General features: G+C 36.9%; 1 protein-coding gene and 1 pseudogene across 1 annotated transcript in view; both read left to right on the top strand.

The window, feature by feature from the left end:
- Positions 1-6837, top strand: part of Abca5 (ATP binding cassette subfamily A member 5) — a 68614-nt gene extending 61777 nt beyond the window's left edge. The window contains exons 35-39 of the mRNA XM_055592412.1: positions 103-222; positions 1319-1468; positions 1809-1888; positions 3211-3266; positions 3926-6837. Of these exons, the coding sequence (XP_055448387.1) occupies positions 103-222; positions 1319-1468; positions 1809-1888; positions 3211-3266; positions 3926-4033 (514 nt within the window). The 3' untranslated portion in view covers positions 4034-6837. The remainder of the gene's footprint in view (positions 1-102; positions 223-1318; positions 1469-1808; positions 1889-3210; positions 3267-3925) is intronic.
- A 6407-nt stretch (positions 6838-13244) lies between these two features.
- On the top strand, positions 13245-15664 carry LOC129665650 (splicing factor YJU2-like; annotated as a pseudogene).
- Positions 15665-15923: the final 259 nt, after the last annotated feature.

Below are 15923 nucleotides of genomic sequence, written 5' to 3'. Positions count from 1 at the left end.
AGGATGCAATAGCTTATAGCCCTTTACATCGGGCAAGGCTTAGTCATTGCCAGTAGCAGACAGGTGCATTCGTCCTGCTTACATTTTCTTTATATCTTGTAGGAGAGCTATTCGAGCTGCATGGAAGGACAAGAAGCGGGCTGCCCTTCTCACTACTCACTACATGGAGGAGGCAGAGGCTGTCTGTGACAGAGTGGCTATTATGGTGTCTGGGCAGCTAAGGTACATGTTTAAATAGCATACCTTTTAGAGAACGTTAGGGTAGATTTTTGAATGTGATCTTTTAAAAGCGTAGAGAACTATACATTAACTTAAAATGTAAAAACATTTCTTTTAGCTTTTAAAATCAGTTTTCAATAGCTTTTTTTTTTTTTGGAAATACCTGTGTTTTTGTTTATTACAAAACATGTCCAGCTAACTCTATTAGCATATTTTCATGTCTCGGGTTTGTTATTTTTAAATTATTAGGCTATTTAAAAATAATAGGTCTTTTTGAATAATAACACAAAGTATAAAATAAATATCTTGAGTTTATATTTGCACAAATAAATGTGTTGAATAAATAAATGTGGGCAAAGAGGCAAATTTTCTTTACACATTGATTCCAAATAATATATGTCTATATTGTTCCCTCAAAGGAAGTTTACCCTTTCTTGACCCCAGGTTTATGTTGGATATAACTAGTTTCTCCTGGAAAATTGAGTAAGAAAAAGAAAAAAACAGGTTCACAGTTGAAAAGCTTACAGCTACCTTAACTTAGCAGGACTTGCACATCCCCGAATATGATATGGTAATGAGAAGCATGCTTCACATGTGGTTTTCTGTCCCAAACCCATAACCCTAATTTAACATAAGCAAAATAAACACTAATTGAAGGACATTCCCACAAAACATCTGATCAGTATTTCTTAAAATCATACAAGTCATAAAAAGAAGGAATGAGTAAGGTATGTCATTAACTTTGGAAACTATAGAGACATAACGACTAACAACATTGCAACATGGAATAGAATCGCAGAACAAGAAAGACACTAATGGAAAACTAGCAAAATCAAACCAGGCCTAATTTTGGCTAGACATGTATAATGTAGGTTACTTGATTTTGACAAATTTGGCATAAGAATAGAAGAAGAAAATATTAGGGAAAATGAAACTAGATAGAGCATATGAGCATGCCTCATGATGTTTGTAACTTTTTCTACACATAAACAATTCCCAGGGTCATTTTATTCAGACAAATTCAGTAGAGACATAAGCAAGAAATCATTCATGGAAACTGTCAAGCCATTTTAGCTCTTTCTTTTAAAAATTACTTCAGATGTATTGGAACAGTACAACATCTAAAGAGTAAGTTTGGCAAAGGCTACTTTTTGGAAATTAAATTAAAGGATTGGATGGAAAACCTGGAAATAGACCGCCTTCAAAGAGAAATTCAATATATTTTTCCAAATGCAAGCCGCCAAGAGAGGTAACAACTTTTTTAAATATATTTAATACTTTTAATGGTGTAAAAATCTTACAAGGTTATTTTTTTCAGTTACGTTTTCTGTCTGTGTCTTTGACTATCTTACTTTGAAGTGCTGTGTTGTCACCAGTATAGGACTGTGCTGTCAGAATAGACACTTGTATCTATTTCAGGGTTAAAACTACATGGTATTACCATGTCATTTTGTACACATTTTTAGGAAAATGAATATCAAAGTATATTATTGAAATTTAAATTTGAACTTAAAAAGTTTTAAGCTTTAGGTTTCAAACAAACAGTAGTTAAGCTTTGTGTTCTCTTTTATTTTATCTTTGTTTTTCAGCTTTTCTTCTATTTTGGCTTATAAAATTCCTAAAGAAGATGTTCAGTCACTCTCACAGTCCTTTGCCAAGTTGGAAGAAGGCAAGTAGCATTTGAGAGTATTGCAAAATAGGTTTTAAATAATGAAAGTATTTTAATCAAAAAGTTCAGAACTGGGAAGTAGGTTATTGTTGCAGTTATAGCAAATATAATCTTTGGTTTGAAGATAAATGTAACTGTATATATTTTTGCATACATAGATCAGTAACAATTAAGAAGACTTTGCAAGGAAATTTGGGAGACACAGGAGGACTTGAGGGGAGAGAGAGAGGTAGAATAATGGAAATTTAGTCCTCATGTATATAATTCACAAAAAAACATAAAAATTTGTAACATATAGAATTTTTATCTTTTGTTATGTGGATTCTAAATAAGGCAAGATTTATGCATCTCCATAGCTGTAGAGTTAATTATTAATGGTAAAAATTTTTACCTTTTTGGTGTAATTTCATGATTAAAAGAATAAATATACTAACGGAATTTGGTATTGGATTGAAATGCAAAGGGATTTGAAGTGAATATCGAAAAGCTTATAATGACCAATGTTAAGAAATAAATTTAAGAGTCAAGAACAGGCCATAGTAGAATTTGGAGAATGGGAGAAAGAAATCTGACACCACAAGAAAACAAACAAACAAACAAACAAACAAAACAAACGAAGAAGATGCAGGAGGAAAGGAGGGGGTAACGTAGAACATAGTCTGTCATCTCTGATCTGTGGGACCTACCTTTTCTCGCTCTGCTCCTTCTCAAACTCACATATTTTGTTCTGAGGTCATTGTTTCTGAGAATTAATTAGGTCTTACTCCATGTTGCCTCTTGGTTTCTGGCCTCTTGGGGTGTTGACTGTTACAGTAGCAACACTGCCCCAGCGCTGGCCAGCGGGTCCTGCCAAGGCCATTTAAAGGCGGATGCCTGGAGATTCTTCTCACAGTGTCCTCTTGATTTTCAAATTGTCTGGCAGCTTTATGTACAGTAAACTTTCAAGAAAACAAATAAAAGTTTCTTTTTTATTTAGGATAAAATAGTTAGAACCTGGTGAGCAAACTTGTATGTACATGTGTGTGCATGGCATTTGTGCACATATACCTATACAGATTATATTATACACACAGTTTTGTACTATCATTTAAAATAAAGACGCTTGTTAATAAAAAGAAAATGAAGTTGGTCACATAACACTTAGTGCTAATTGTGTACAGAGGACGAGTAGTGGGCAAGGTGGAGAGAAAAGTAAGGCTGAGGGGAGTAGCATGTCTGGGCCACTTGAGGTTTGGATGCACAGAGTAGACCTAGCCTTAGAATTATTGCCACTTCATTCCTTAAAATATTGCTAAGTATGATGCTCTTTTTATGTTTAATAGCAAAACACACCTTTGCCATTGAAGAATACAGCTTTTCTCAAGCAACACTGGAACAGGTACTGTAAAGTTAAATTAGAAATGATTACTATATAGTTAAGTGTATCTAATAGCAATTGCTTAGGTCTATATTGTACAATATATTGTATATTATATTAAAACTATATAATAAAAAACATTTACTTATTTATTTCATGTGTGGGTGTACAAGTGCCACAACATTTCTGTGGGGGCCAGAGGATAACTTGTGGGCATCAGTTCTCAACCATGTGGGGCTTGGTGATTGAACTCAGGTTAAACATCTTTAACTGAAAAGTCATTTACATTTATTGAGTACAGTGTGATGGTTTGATTTATATATACATTAGTGAATGATGAATTCAAGTAAGATTTATTTTGTTAATTTTGAATATCTTTTTGTTCATATTGGTAAATAATGAAAAGACTCATATTTTATATTAGAATACTTGAAGTTGTTTAAGCAATTGTAAATTAAGACAGCACTACTTGATATTAATCAGAACTTTTATTAACCCTTTAAATGTGTTTGTCTCTGTAGCTAATGGACATGGCTTGTTCTTTTTTAATATCATCAATATCATTAAAGCTCTTGATACTTGTTAATATGTTAGTTACGGCATTATATCATATCTGACTTAGTTAAAAGTTCTTTGACTATAGCATAGTTTATATATTTTTTTCTTTCTCTTTTATCTAGGTTTTTGTAGAACTTACCAAAGAACAAGAGGAAGAAGACAATAGTTGTGGGACTTTAAACAGCACACTTTGGTGGGAAAGAACACAGGAAGACAGAGTAGTATTTTGAATGTTTCTGGTCACTCTGCTTACTGACACAGAACTTATTTATTCTTTTTATTTTAACTTTGATTTAAAAAGGTTATTACTTGAATAGTAATTGAAACATGAAAGCACTTGGGAATTTCTTTACTTCTTAATTTATATACTATGGTTGTTTGTTTGGCTTTCCTTTAAATAAATTTGTGTCTAATTGTCAGTCTGCATGTTTATAGCTGAAGTATATTGAATGTAGTCTACATGCCATCTTTTTCACGTTTCACAAAACAATGTTTTTCAACTTATGATTTAAAGAAATAATGAAAGAATTCTAAATAATATTTAAGTTTATACTATCTTACATAATTATGTAATTTCCCAGTGCTAATTAAAAGGACGATAGACATAAAGCAATGAGGAAACTTTGGCTTTTCTTTAGAGTTTGTAAAAGAAACTCTTAGTGGAAGCTGTCATCTGTAAAATGCAGAGGCTGAGAAGTGACATCCACTAGGTGGCAGTCATTATCGTAGTAAATAAAGCAAAGCCTTAGTCTAGTAAGTGATTTTAAAATATCTAGGTAATTAGATGTTTTAAGTTAAATTACTTTTCCTACATTAAAATTCACATGTGTTTTGGTGATTGTAATTCACAGAAAGACTATGACTAGAGTCTTGCTATGTAATAGTCTGATTTTCTAAAACTACAATGACAGATGTCTGTCGAGGCTGGAGAATTCATATATACCTTTCTCCAAATGATGATTCAAACAAAATAAAACCAAGACATTGTTGCCTTTCTCACAAAGGGCACCCTTAATTTTATTCTTAGACAAGAAATGTATTGGATAATATTTTATGTTTTAAGTAGGTCAACATATATATTTCCTTAAAAGGTCACCTTAATCACCTCAAAACATGGTAGAATATAGTAACTCTTTCAGGGATTAAATTAAGAAATAAAAATTAAGAGTTTCATTCTTACTACAGTCGGAACATGATATGATAATATAATCTTAGAAATATTTCATTATATGACTCACATGAAAAGGTGTACTAACGTGATAGTGATAGATATTATATTTCAGTCTGTTGTATAAAGTTAGCTTTGCAAAAACGTGTATGTTGTGGTGTGACGTCTGCATTGGAGAGATACAAAGAACAGAAAGGCTTGCTACCAGCTTTCTTTAAACACTAAAACTTTCAATGAAGTTATTAATTACTTAATGAACTTTTAGTCCTGTTGGCTAATGAACCATTGGTGATTTTAGGCGTAGTAGCGAATTTAGTTGTTCCTTTCTCAGTACAAAGTGGTATATGGCTGACAATTTCCTCTATTGCTTTGATACTTTCCGTCCACCTTCCTAAAGGTATTTGTTGTAGTCTCATATCTCAGAGCTACTCTAATCTAAACAAACAATTCTACAAGTCTGCCTAGATTTTGTGACCCCCTCAGCTAAGTTCTGTATTTATAGTTTCCTAGGACAGTTACTGAAAAAAGTAGGTTTCATTTGTTTTTGAAAAGCATTTGACCATTCTAAGACAGAATGGTTGTTTCAGAGAGATGGTGAACATACACCATTATCACCCGCTTTTTCGTAAGAATTTGGTCACTGTCTATTAACATTTCTGAATGTGTGATCAATATAAGGTATACTTTTTCTTAGGGAGTAAAAGTTGAGATTACATTATCTAATCATCTGTTGTGTTAATCCAGTTATATTATTTTTCTGTGTAAAACAAAGTTTTGTAAACATTTTAGATAAGACATTTGAATATAGCTTTTAGGTTGCACATACCCAGTAAATATATTTTGGTCATGAACCAAGTTTTTTGGTTGGAATCTCCTATTCCCCTTTAAAAATAGTAACATGATTTAAACTATTCTTAAAACAAGGATAAGGCAAAAAGAAGACAGAAAGACAAATAGAAATTATCATATTATAGTATAAAGCTTGATTTGCACATATACATATTTTAAAATATCTTAAATTATTGCTATTAAAACTTAGTTTCATATCAATACAAGTAAATACGTAAGTATATTTGTTAGGCAAAAGATGAAAATAAACAGCAACATCACCTTCCTGCCTTACATTTTCCATCTGTGGCCAAATACTGAAAAATAGAATAAAGGTAAAGCTCTAGTGACTGCCTATGAAGGCAGTGCTGTCCTTAGCACAGAGAAGCCAGTCGTTTGGTGGCAATGAAAAGCGTTCCTAGTGTTTTACTTTGTGCAGTTCTTTTCCCCTCCCCCTTCCACTTTATTTTTAGTAAAAACAATGTTTTTGGGTTTTGTTGTTCCAAAAATTATTTTTTATATATTTTGGTAAAAACTATTCTTAGTCAGTTTTGATTTCACTATTAAAATCTTTTTCAGTACTTTCATTCAGCACATCCTCCAGTGACTGTGTTTCCAGAATGGGCTTTTTGCGTAGGAGGAGGAGCTGGTTTTGGCTGTGTAAGATCTCACATGCTATTAAAAGAAGGATAGGTACTTAAGTAACTAGTTATGGTATGGAAATGCTTTGCTACTAGTACTAAAAATATCTTATAGGACAATTAATAGCACAATTAATTTTACTCTAGGGTAAGTGTTGTTTTCATGTGTCTTTTTTGGTCACTCAGTATCTCATTCTGATTGTGCTTTTTGCGTTTGTTAAAATGCGATATTTTCATGTCGCATATAAGTAGGCATTAATTTTTTTAATAGTAAATACTTTTTCTTAATGTATTTTTAATATTGTTAACATTGACTTTTCATCTTTTCCCTTGAAATAGCATAACATAAAATGAAAGAATTTATTCTCAGGTGAATTATTTTTGTATCAGCTATTCTTATAAGGTAAAAATTTACTTATTTTCTATTCATAATGTGTTGTATGTAAAAATTCTCAATACTACCCTTTAAGAAAAATGAATGTGCTTATATTATGAATAATAAACTTTAAGAGCTAAAAGTCTAAGACAAATTTTATTTTGTAGAGCAAGGTGGACTCTTTGTTATTTAGTGTTTATAATTAGATGAGTTACTTAAACTAAAAATGGAAGCAACAATATATAACTCAAATAGTAATATCTCTTAAGGACCTGCATAAAATAACAGATAAGAAAATGTTGATGAGGATTGTGATTTGATTAAACTTAGGTTGTGTTTATTTTTATGTTAAAGGTATTTCATACAAACACCAGTCATTCATTTATACTGAATAAATATCTGTTTCCTTATGTTTTTAAAATAAATTTGATTCTTTCACTTAGGCAGTATTTTGAATTTAATGGATAAATTTTTCCTAAGCACTTAAACAACATAACAAATCAAGGGCTGTAAAAAAAAGTTAAGCTAGTCAAGTTCTGCAGAATTAGAGACATCTTCAAACTAGACTACATGTACAACTACATGTGCTAACATAACTACACAAATGTAGACACACCGAGAGGCATGTTTCCATGGTGAGTAAATCCCTAAAGCCTGACAGTCAAGGTTCAAGCGCAGTTGTCTATTATGATTGGGGCGGAAGAAAGGCCATGTGTTCAAGTGAGCAGGCACAGGCACATAGCCTGGGTTCAGCTGCTAAGACAGTCCTTTCTTAAAGTACAGGTTTTGATGTTTTTCATCCTGCAGTTCAGACTTAATCCATTGTAGGTTTCCAGTGTTTTCTGCTAAACTAAGACAATACATAATTTTACTTTTATAGTTCATCTAACCTGGTGATAGAGCTTTCCAAACTGTATTCTCACTTTTTCACCATCGAACTTAAAAGGTATCTGAAAAAGCCTCCTAACTGAAGCTGCAAGTTTACCTTGCTGTTTTAAAATTAGTATATAATAATTTTATCCATTTATGAGATGTGCTGTGCTAAATTCTTTTTTTGTGTGTGCTTGGGATTGAGCCAGGAGCTTGTGTATTGCAAATACACTATCTCTTACTGAGCTGTGCACCTGCCGCTTTCAGTTAGTTTAAGTGTTATAAACCATGAAGGTATTTTACTAACAGAATGATGCCATTATTGTTTTAGGACATTACCAGTTATTAGTTATTAAAGTATCTTTGACATACAATAGTAGGGAAATGTATTGAGTACTGATTCTCATTGCTTGTTGAGTAGTACTTTCTTTAAGGAATCTTCATCAAGAACATGAACCTGGGGCTTCATGCATGACAGGCAAGTGCTCTACCATCAAGTCACACCCAACTTGATTGTTATTGTTTAACAATAATAAATATAAGCTTGATATTTGTTTTCTACTGATTATATTTAAGTACTTATACATTAATGTATATGAAATCACACTTGTAACTGAATGAGTCCAAAATTGTTTCTCAAGTTTTATAAACTGGGCTTGATTTTATAGACATACTATGATTGTGGAGAACAAAGTAGGTTGTTAGATTTCAAGCAGGAAGGAATACAGTAGTGATAAGAAAATTGTAATAAGGTAATCTGTTTGTAAATATTTATTGTGGATGGATATTAAGAGTTGGTGAATGAAATGAACATAAATTGCTTACAAAGACAGTATGTTCACATGTGTATGTAGATATTAGCTATAGTTTGAAGTTTAATGCCTCAAAAATTGTTATGGATGTAAGTATGCAATTGTTCCTTCAAGAAGAAAACCCAGAATCTTAGCTTGGTCCCCATAGACTTTACTTTAAAAACTACAAAACCTCAACAATACACAACTGAGAAAAAAAAAAAAAAAAACCACAGGATTTTGTTGCTTAGTGAGCCACTGGACATATTTTGGTCATTTTGTCTAATTGAAAGTCTTAGAACTTAGAGTTAGCAATTTATAATTTAAATGTAGAGCTCAGTGTTGAAGAAAATAAAAAATGGCTAATAATGTTTATTAATGCTTATAATTATTACAGTGGTTTTATTTAATCCCGTGTCAAACAATAAAAGACATAGACGCCTGATAGATTTTAGATAAGCCTTATTTTACCTGGTGCTGGGTAGAGATTAATCCCTGCTCCACATTCCAAGTCTTTGGCTTAATCATTCCTATCTAGGCTACTTCCCTTCCCGTATCCCCATAAACACTTGTACATGTTTTCCATCTGGGCCACTCCTCTCCATGCCATTCACTCCTGGCCCACCTGGTTCTTTCCATGCTAACCCGCCGGTTCTGCTTTCATCTTCTCTTGTACCTGTCTCCCCTTCCCACCATCGTCTTTCCTCAAAACCCATGAAACTGTCACACCTACCTCAATTCTGTCCTGCCCAGTTGTGTAGGCATTAATTCAGCTAATCAGGGATAATTTTGGAGGCAAGGATTACAAACGGGGTACCTGAGTGTCCACTCGTAAAAGACTTAGAAAATGATTAACAATCAAATACAAGGCACCAGACCAGGCTGGTACAGCTCTGTGTTGGAGAGAGTGACTCTCATTAGAAATGTAACAATTCCAAAGTTATTTATTTAGAGGTGTTTTATTTCTATTTTATTTATTGCAATTAAAGTTTGCATATTAAAAAATACCTCATTAGCCAGAAGGCATTAATCCAGTTAGATGGAAGAAGCTCCAGCTTTTTTTTTCAACATATTTTTAGTGGTTATGTGCCCTGATAACACTCACTTTCCAGCCCTTCCAGGTTTGCCCCCCCCCCGACCCATGTGACCTCCCTCCCCTGAAAAAGAAGAGGGTGAAATGAACAAGTCCAGTTTATATTGTCCAAGCTCCAGTGGAAAAAGCAAAGTAGAGAAATTGATAAATCCTTTGACCACTAGATGGTAGCAGGGAGCTGGGCTGAAGAGCACATTCCTATTCCAGGAAGTCAGTGGGGTCATGCTTCCACGGCAGAGGCACAGCCAGCAAGGCATTCTTGGTGACCAGAGGCTGAACTCTGCTGAGCTCAGTGGTTACATAAATGCTTGTCTGTTTGGGAAATGGTGACAGAATTCAAGAGATAACACAAAGGGCAAGAAATGTGAAGTGAGTTGTCAACCTGAAAGCAGAGAAGCCATTACAGATATAATTATGATGGTTTTTGTAGGCCCAAGGCAAGGATTAAATCAGTCGTTTCCAATTCCTCCTCTGATCCCTTTAAGGAGTCACAAAATCTGGAAAATTCCATCTAGTCTTCAGGGATTTTATTTTATTTTTTATTTTTTGTTTATTTTTTATTTTTTAAATTTTTTTGTTAATTACAGTTTATTCACTTTGTAGCCCAGCTGTAGGCCCCTCTCTCATTCCCTCCCAATCCCACACTCCCTCATCTCCTCCCATGACCCTCCTCAAGTCCACTGTTAGGGGAGGTCCTCCTCCCCTTTCCTCTGACCCTAGCCTATCAGGTCTCATCAGGACTGGCTGCGTTGTCTTCCTCTATGACCTGATAAGGCTGCTCCCCCATCAAGGGGAGGTGATCAAAGATTCAGCCACTAAGTTCACATCAGAGACTGTCCCTGTTCCCCTTCTTACTAGGGTACCCACTTGGGGACTGAGCTGCCACGGGCTATGTCGGTGCAGGGGTTCTAGGTTATCTCCATGTATAGTCCTAGGTTGAAGTATCAGTCTCAGAAAAAAACCCTGTGCCCAGAATTTTTGGTTCTGTTGCTCTCCTTGTGCAGCGCCAGTCCCCTCCAGGAATTTCTATCTCCTCCTTTCATAAGATTCCCTGCACTCTGCCCAAAGTTTGGCTATGAGTCTCAGCATATGCTTTGATATACTGCTGGGTAGATTCTTTCAGAGGCCCTCTGTGGTAGTGTCCTGTCCTGTTCCCTGTTTTCTCCCTCTTCTGATGTCTGTCCCGTTTGCCTTTCTGAGAGAGGATTGAGCTTCTTGCCCTGGGTATTCCTTGCTTAGCTGCTTTAGGTGTACAGATTTTAGTATGTTTATCCTATATTATATGTTTAATATCCACGTACAAATGAGTATATACCATGTGTGTCTTTCTGCTTCTGGGATACCTCACTCAGGATGATCTTTTCAAGGTCTCACCATTTGCCTGCAAATTTCATGATTTCCTTGTTTTTAATTGCTGAGTAGTATTCCATTGTGTAAACGTACCACAATTTTTGTATCCATTCCTCAGTTGAGGGGCATCTGGGTTGTTTCCAGATTCTAACTATTACGAATGAAGCTGCTATGAACATGGTTGAGCGAATGTTCTTGTTGTGTACTTAAGCATATTTTGGATATATGCCTAGGAGTGGTATAGCTGGATCTTGATGTAGCACTATTCCTAATTATCTGAGAAAGCACCAGATTGATTTCCAAAGTGCTTGTACAAGTTTACATTTCCACCAGCAATGGAGGAGGGTTCCTTTTTCTCCATATCCTCTCTAGCATGTGTTGTCTCTTGAGTTTTTGATCTTAGCCATTCTGATGGGTGTAAGGTGAAACCTCAGGGTTGTTTTGATTTGCATCTCCCTGATGACTAAGGATGTTGAGCATTTCTTTTAAGTGTTTCTCTGCCATTTGATATTCCTCTGTTGAGAATTCTCTGTTTAGCTCTGTACCCCATTTTTTAATTGGATTACATCATTTGCTGCTTTTTAACTTCTTGAGTTCTTTATATATTCTGGATATTAGCTCTCTTTCAGGTATAGGGTTGGTGAAGATCCTTTCCGAATTTGTAGGCTGTCTTTTTGTTCTGATGAGTGTGTCCTTTGCTTTATAGAAGCTTTTCAGTTTCATGAGTTCCCATTTATTGATGGTTGCTCTTAGAGCCTGTGCTGTTGGTGTTCTGTTCAGGAAGTTGTCTCCTGTGACAATGACTTCAAGGCTCTTCCCCACTTTTTCTTCTAACAGATTTAGTGTTTCTGGTTTTATGTTGAGGTCTTTGATCCACTTGGACTTTAACTTTGTGCAGGGTGATAAGAATGGATTTATTTGCATTTTTCTACATGTAGACATCCAGTTAGATCAGCACCATTTGTTGAAGATGCTGTTTTTTTCAGTTGTATGGTTTTTGCTTTTTTGTAAAAAAAAAAAAATCAAGTATCTATAGGTGTATGGGTTTGTTTCTGGATCTTCTCTTCGATTCCATTGATTCATCATTCTGTTTGTATGCCAGTACCATGCAGTTTTTATTGCTGTTGCTCTGTAGTACAGCTTGAGATCAGGGATGGAGATACTTCCAGATGATCTGTTGTTGTACAGGATTGTAATTTTTTTTGAGACTTTTATTTTATGCCAGTATGTATTTCTATGCACCACATGCATATAGTTTGCCAGCAGAGGCCAGAAGATGTCAGAATCCCCAGAACTGAAATTATAAACAGACAGGCCGAGTTTCCATGTGGATGCTGGGAACCAAGCTCTGGTCTTATGGAAGAGCAGAATGCACTCTTAACCTTTGAGCTAGTTCTCCAGCTCCATGATCAGGGGATCTTATCATTTGTTATTTCAAGAGCAAAGCTTATTGCTAACTTGAAGAATTGGGAGAGGAAGGCGAAGCTGGGAAAAGAAAACCTTTAAAAAGGGATTGCTAGGCTATCATCTTTGTTAGTGTAGACATCACTACAGCCTCCAATTAGTTTTTGTATCTCAACTCTTATTTTCAACAGGAAAGCTAATATTAGTCACGTATTTGAAATAGGTTTAATGTTTCTCTTACAGAGTCATTTAGGGATTTAGCTGGTAATTCTTATAGTGAGTATAATAGACCATTGATATTAAAGTACCATTTTCTTAGAATATTTGAAAATTAATTTTTCACCATTAGAAGACAATTGACTTTATTAAAGTTACACGCTGGGGACGGGATAGGAAGGTGGCAGTTTAGAAGCTTTCTTAGTGTGAGTCTCAGAAAGAAAGGGCTGGGTATCAAAACAGTCTCCATTGCAAAGATACAGAGAAAGAACACAGGGAATCATGAAGCTCTCTTGGCTATTGATAAACAGGTCATATAATGGGGAAAGAGGAAACAACTTTTTAGCCTCAGCTGCAGGGAAATGAGGAGGGGTGTGGGTAGCACAGCCATAGCCACAGGAAGAAAAGCTCGGCACCTCTCCTGAGGTGGCAAACGAGGGAGCTCACAGTTTTTGTAACTTGTAAGCCCAGTAAGATGATACAGCATTTCAATGAGTCCTCCATGGTAGCCCAGCATTGGAAAAGAAATTCACTGTGCTGCTACTTAAATCTTCCGGTGTTATAGCAAGGTGCCATCTTGAAAGTGGGCCTATTGTTTGAGACTGAAACACTTTGGTGACCCGAGAATAGAGCAACTGATATTCCAGGAGTCTGAAGACAGCCTGCCTCATTGCCTAAATAGGCAGAGGCCACAAGAGGTAGTCATGGAGCAGGGAACAGTCAGGCATCAACAAGGTGAGTTTAATCGTGAAGTCAAACTATGGAAAGCATGGTAGGCCATCCTGCTCTGACACAGGCCTGAGTCCTCATTTCAGAATAACTGGAGAGAACAGCAGGGAGCCCCTGTAGAACCGACCAGCTTCTGGAGCTTGCTTCCTGCCAAGTGCAGTTTGCTGCCAGGTGGGACTAAGAAAAATTTCCCTGGTTCAGCAGATAGATCACTGTTTTCCTTTAGACTCTTTCCTCCATTTTGGTGTAATATACAGAGGTGCCTAAATTCACTGAGACCAGCAAACGGAGTTCTTCCTTTTATAGCTTGTTCCCTTTCAGGTGCAGGGGCACCACCTCTGCCAGACACATTTGCCACACCTGGCAGGCAACACATGATGACTCAGAAGCAGACTGCGTATTAGCTAATACTATGCTCCCATAAATTGGAAAATCTGGAATAAGTATAATTTTACAGTAACTTACCATAATTAAATCAAGATACAAATTACTTGAACAGATATTCAGTGGTTGGTAAGACTGAAGAAGCGATAGAGTTCTCATCAAAGGAAGGCCCCGGGAAAGATTTATCACCATATTATACCAGACTTTTAAATAACCAACAAACACTCCCTAAGCTGTTTCATAAAATAGAAGAATTCACTAAATGAAGCCAGTAATAGATAAGAATTCAGGTTAACCCAATATGCCAATGATATGAAAGGCCCTAAAAAGCCCACCAGAAACTATTGAGTATGATACTTTTAGAAAAAGTAAGATACAAAATCAACATATAAAAATAAATGGCTTTCCTATATGCCAGAATCAACATTTTGAGTAAGAAATCAGAAAAACACTCACACAATAGCCTCAAAGATGAAATACCTTTAGGAATAAACCAAACCAAGGAAGGAGAAAAACCTCTAAAATTTAAAGCATAAAAACTTAATTGTAGAAGATACTAGGAACTGGAAAGATCCCATGTTCATAGGTTGGTAGAATTAATAGTATGTGAATGACTTGTAGTACTAAAATCAGTTAATGGAGTTCCATCAAAATTTTAGTGAAAATCTCCATAGAGTTAGTAAATACAATTATATATGGAAACATGAAAACCCCACAAATAGCCAAAGAAAACTTGGAATGCCCTGAAACCCAAAAGTCTCTGTTCCTAGTAATACGGTTCGGGGAAGGAGGCAGGAAGAGGTAGGACTCCCTGGATCCATGTGTTCGGATGCCTGACCCTGTTTCCCTGCGTCATCCTCCATCTCCCTGTAATCCTTTACATGCTCACCCGCGGGAATGCTTTTAGGGTCCTCTGCCCTCTCCCACAGGCCTGAAGCCTATCTGCCATCTGCCTGGCTTCAGAAGTGATGCCAGTGCTGTGCCTGATCTGAGAAACACCAAGAGAACCAAAGAGAACTGCTTGTTTGCTTGTTCGAGAACAAGCAGTGAAGGTGTCATAATGGAAAGCTTTAAACAAATACTACCCACCTGACTTTGACCCGTTGATGATCTCGAAACTCAAGCTACCTAAGGATCAGCAGTATGTGGTGCGGCTGATGCCCCCTTCAACATGAGGTGCAAGATATGTAGAGAATGCATCTACAATGGGAAGTTCAGTGCGCTCAAGGGAACGGTCCAGCACCAGGCATATCTGGGCCTGCCCGTCTTCTGGTTCTACATCAAGTGCATGCGCTGCTTGGCCGAGATCACCTTCAAGATAGACCCAGACAATACGGACTCCACCGTCGAATAGCACAGGGCTACACACAACATTCTGTCTGAGAAGCTTCTGGAGAAGGAGAAGCAGGTGCAGAAGGAGCGTTGAGTATGAAGGGCTGAACAACCCCATAAAAGTCCTAGAGAACCACACAAAGGACTCGAAGCTGGAGACAGAGGTGCTGGACAACCTGCAGGAGCTAAAGGACGCGAGCCAGCGGCAGGTGCATGTGGACTTTAGTGCCGTTGCGACACCACCTGTCACAGGAGCAGCAGCAACAGCAGCAGCAGGAGGAAGACAAGCGTGGGACTGCAGCCTTGTTAAAGGAGGCTTGCCGCCGCAGGCTTCTAGAGGATTCCGACTCAGAGGGTGAGGGGCCACCTTCCCGAACATTGCTGTGCTCAGCTCCACAGCCATCTTTCTTGAGGTTCCAAAGGCCAAGAGGAAGGCAGAGGCCCTTCCTCTGGGGAGTAAGGGCAGTAGGGCACAGCTGGCTGCCTTGATTGTGCTAAAGAAGGTGAAGATGGAAACCAACAAGGCCTCAGAGCAGGTCCAGGTGCCCCTGAGAGCAGGAGAGCAGCCAATCTCATACCCCAGACTGGGGGGGCGGGGGGGAAGAAGATGGTTTTAGGGAAAGGGGACGTAGCCCTCTTCTTCCTGCTGGGTAGGACTGTAGGATTCTCTTGGGGGTAATACCAATATCCGTCGTCAGGAAATCCAGAAGTTCAGGTAACCAGCTAGTACAAGCTGTCCTCCTCCAAGCCACTGTGCCTTTTCCCCCCTCTGGGCTATTTATACCCTACAAAGTCGTCAGGATTCAACTAATTCCAGCTGGCAAAACCACGATCCCCACGAGACAATTTACAGGTGTGGACAATAAAATCCCCCACTTGGGATTATAACAAAAACATGTTTACATATAAACCAACAACATTGCAGAGCATGCAAATGC

This window comes from Psammomys obesus, unplaced genomic scaffold (assembly GCF_907164565.1).
Source record: "Psammomys obesus unplaced genomic scaffold, mPsaObe1.curated_primary_1811, whole genome shotgun sequence".
NCBI classification, from domain to species: domain Eukaryota; kingdom Metazoa; phylum Chordata; class Mammalia; order Rodentia; family Muridae; genus Psammomys; species Psammomys obesus.
The sequence above is the reverse complement of the archived record's forward strand: the minus strand, read 5'-3'. Positions and strand labels throughout refer to the sequence as shown.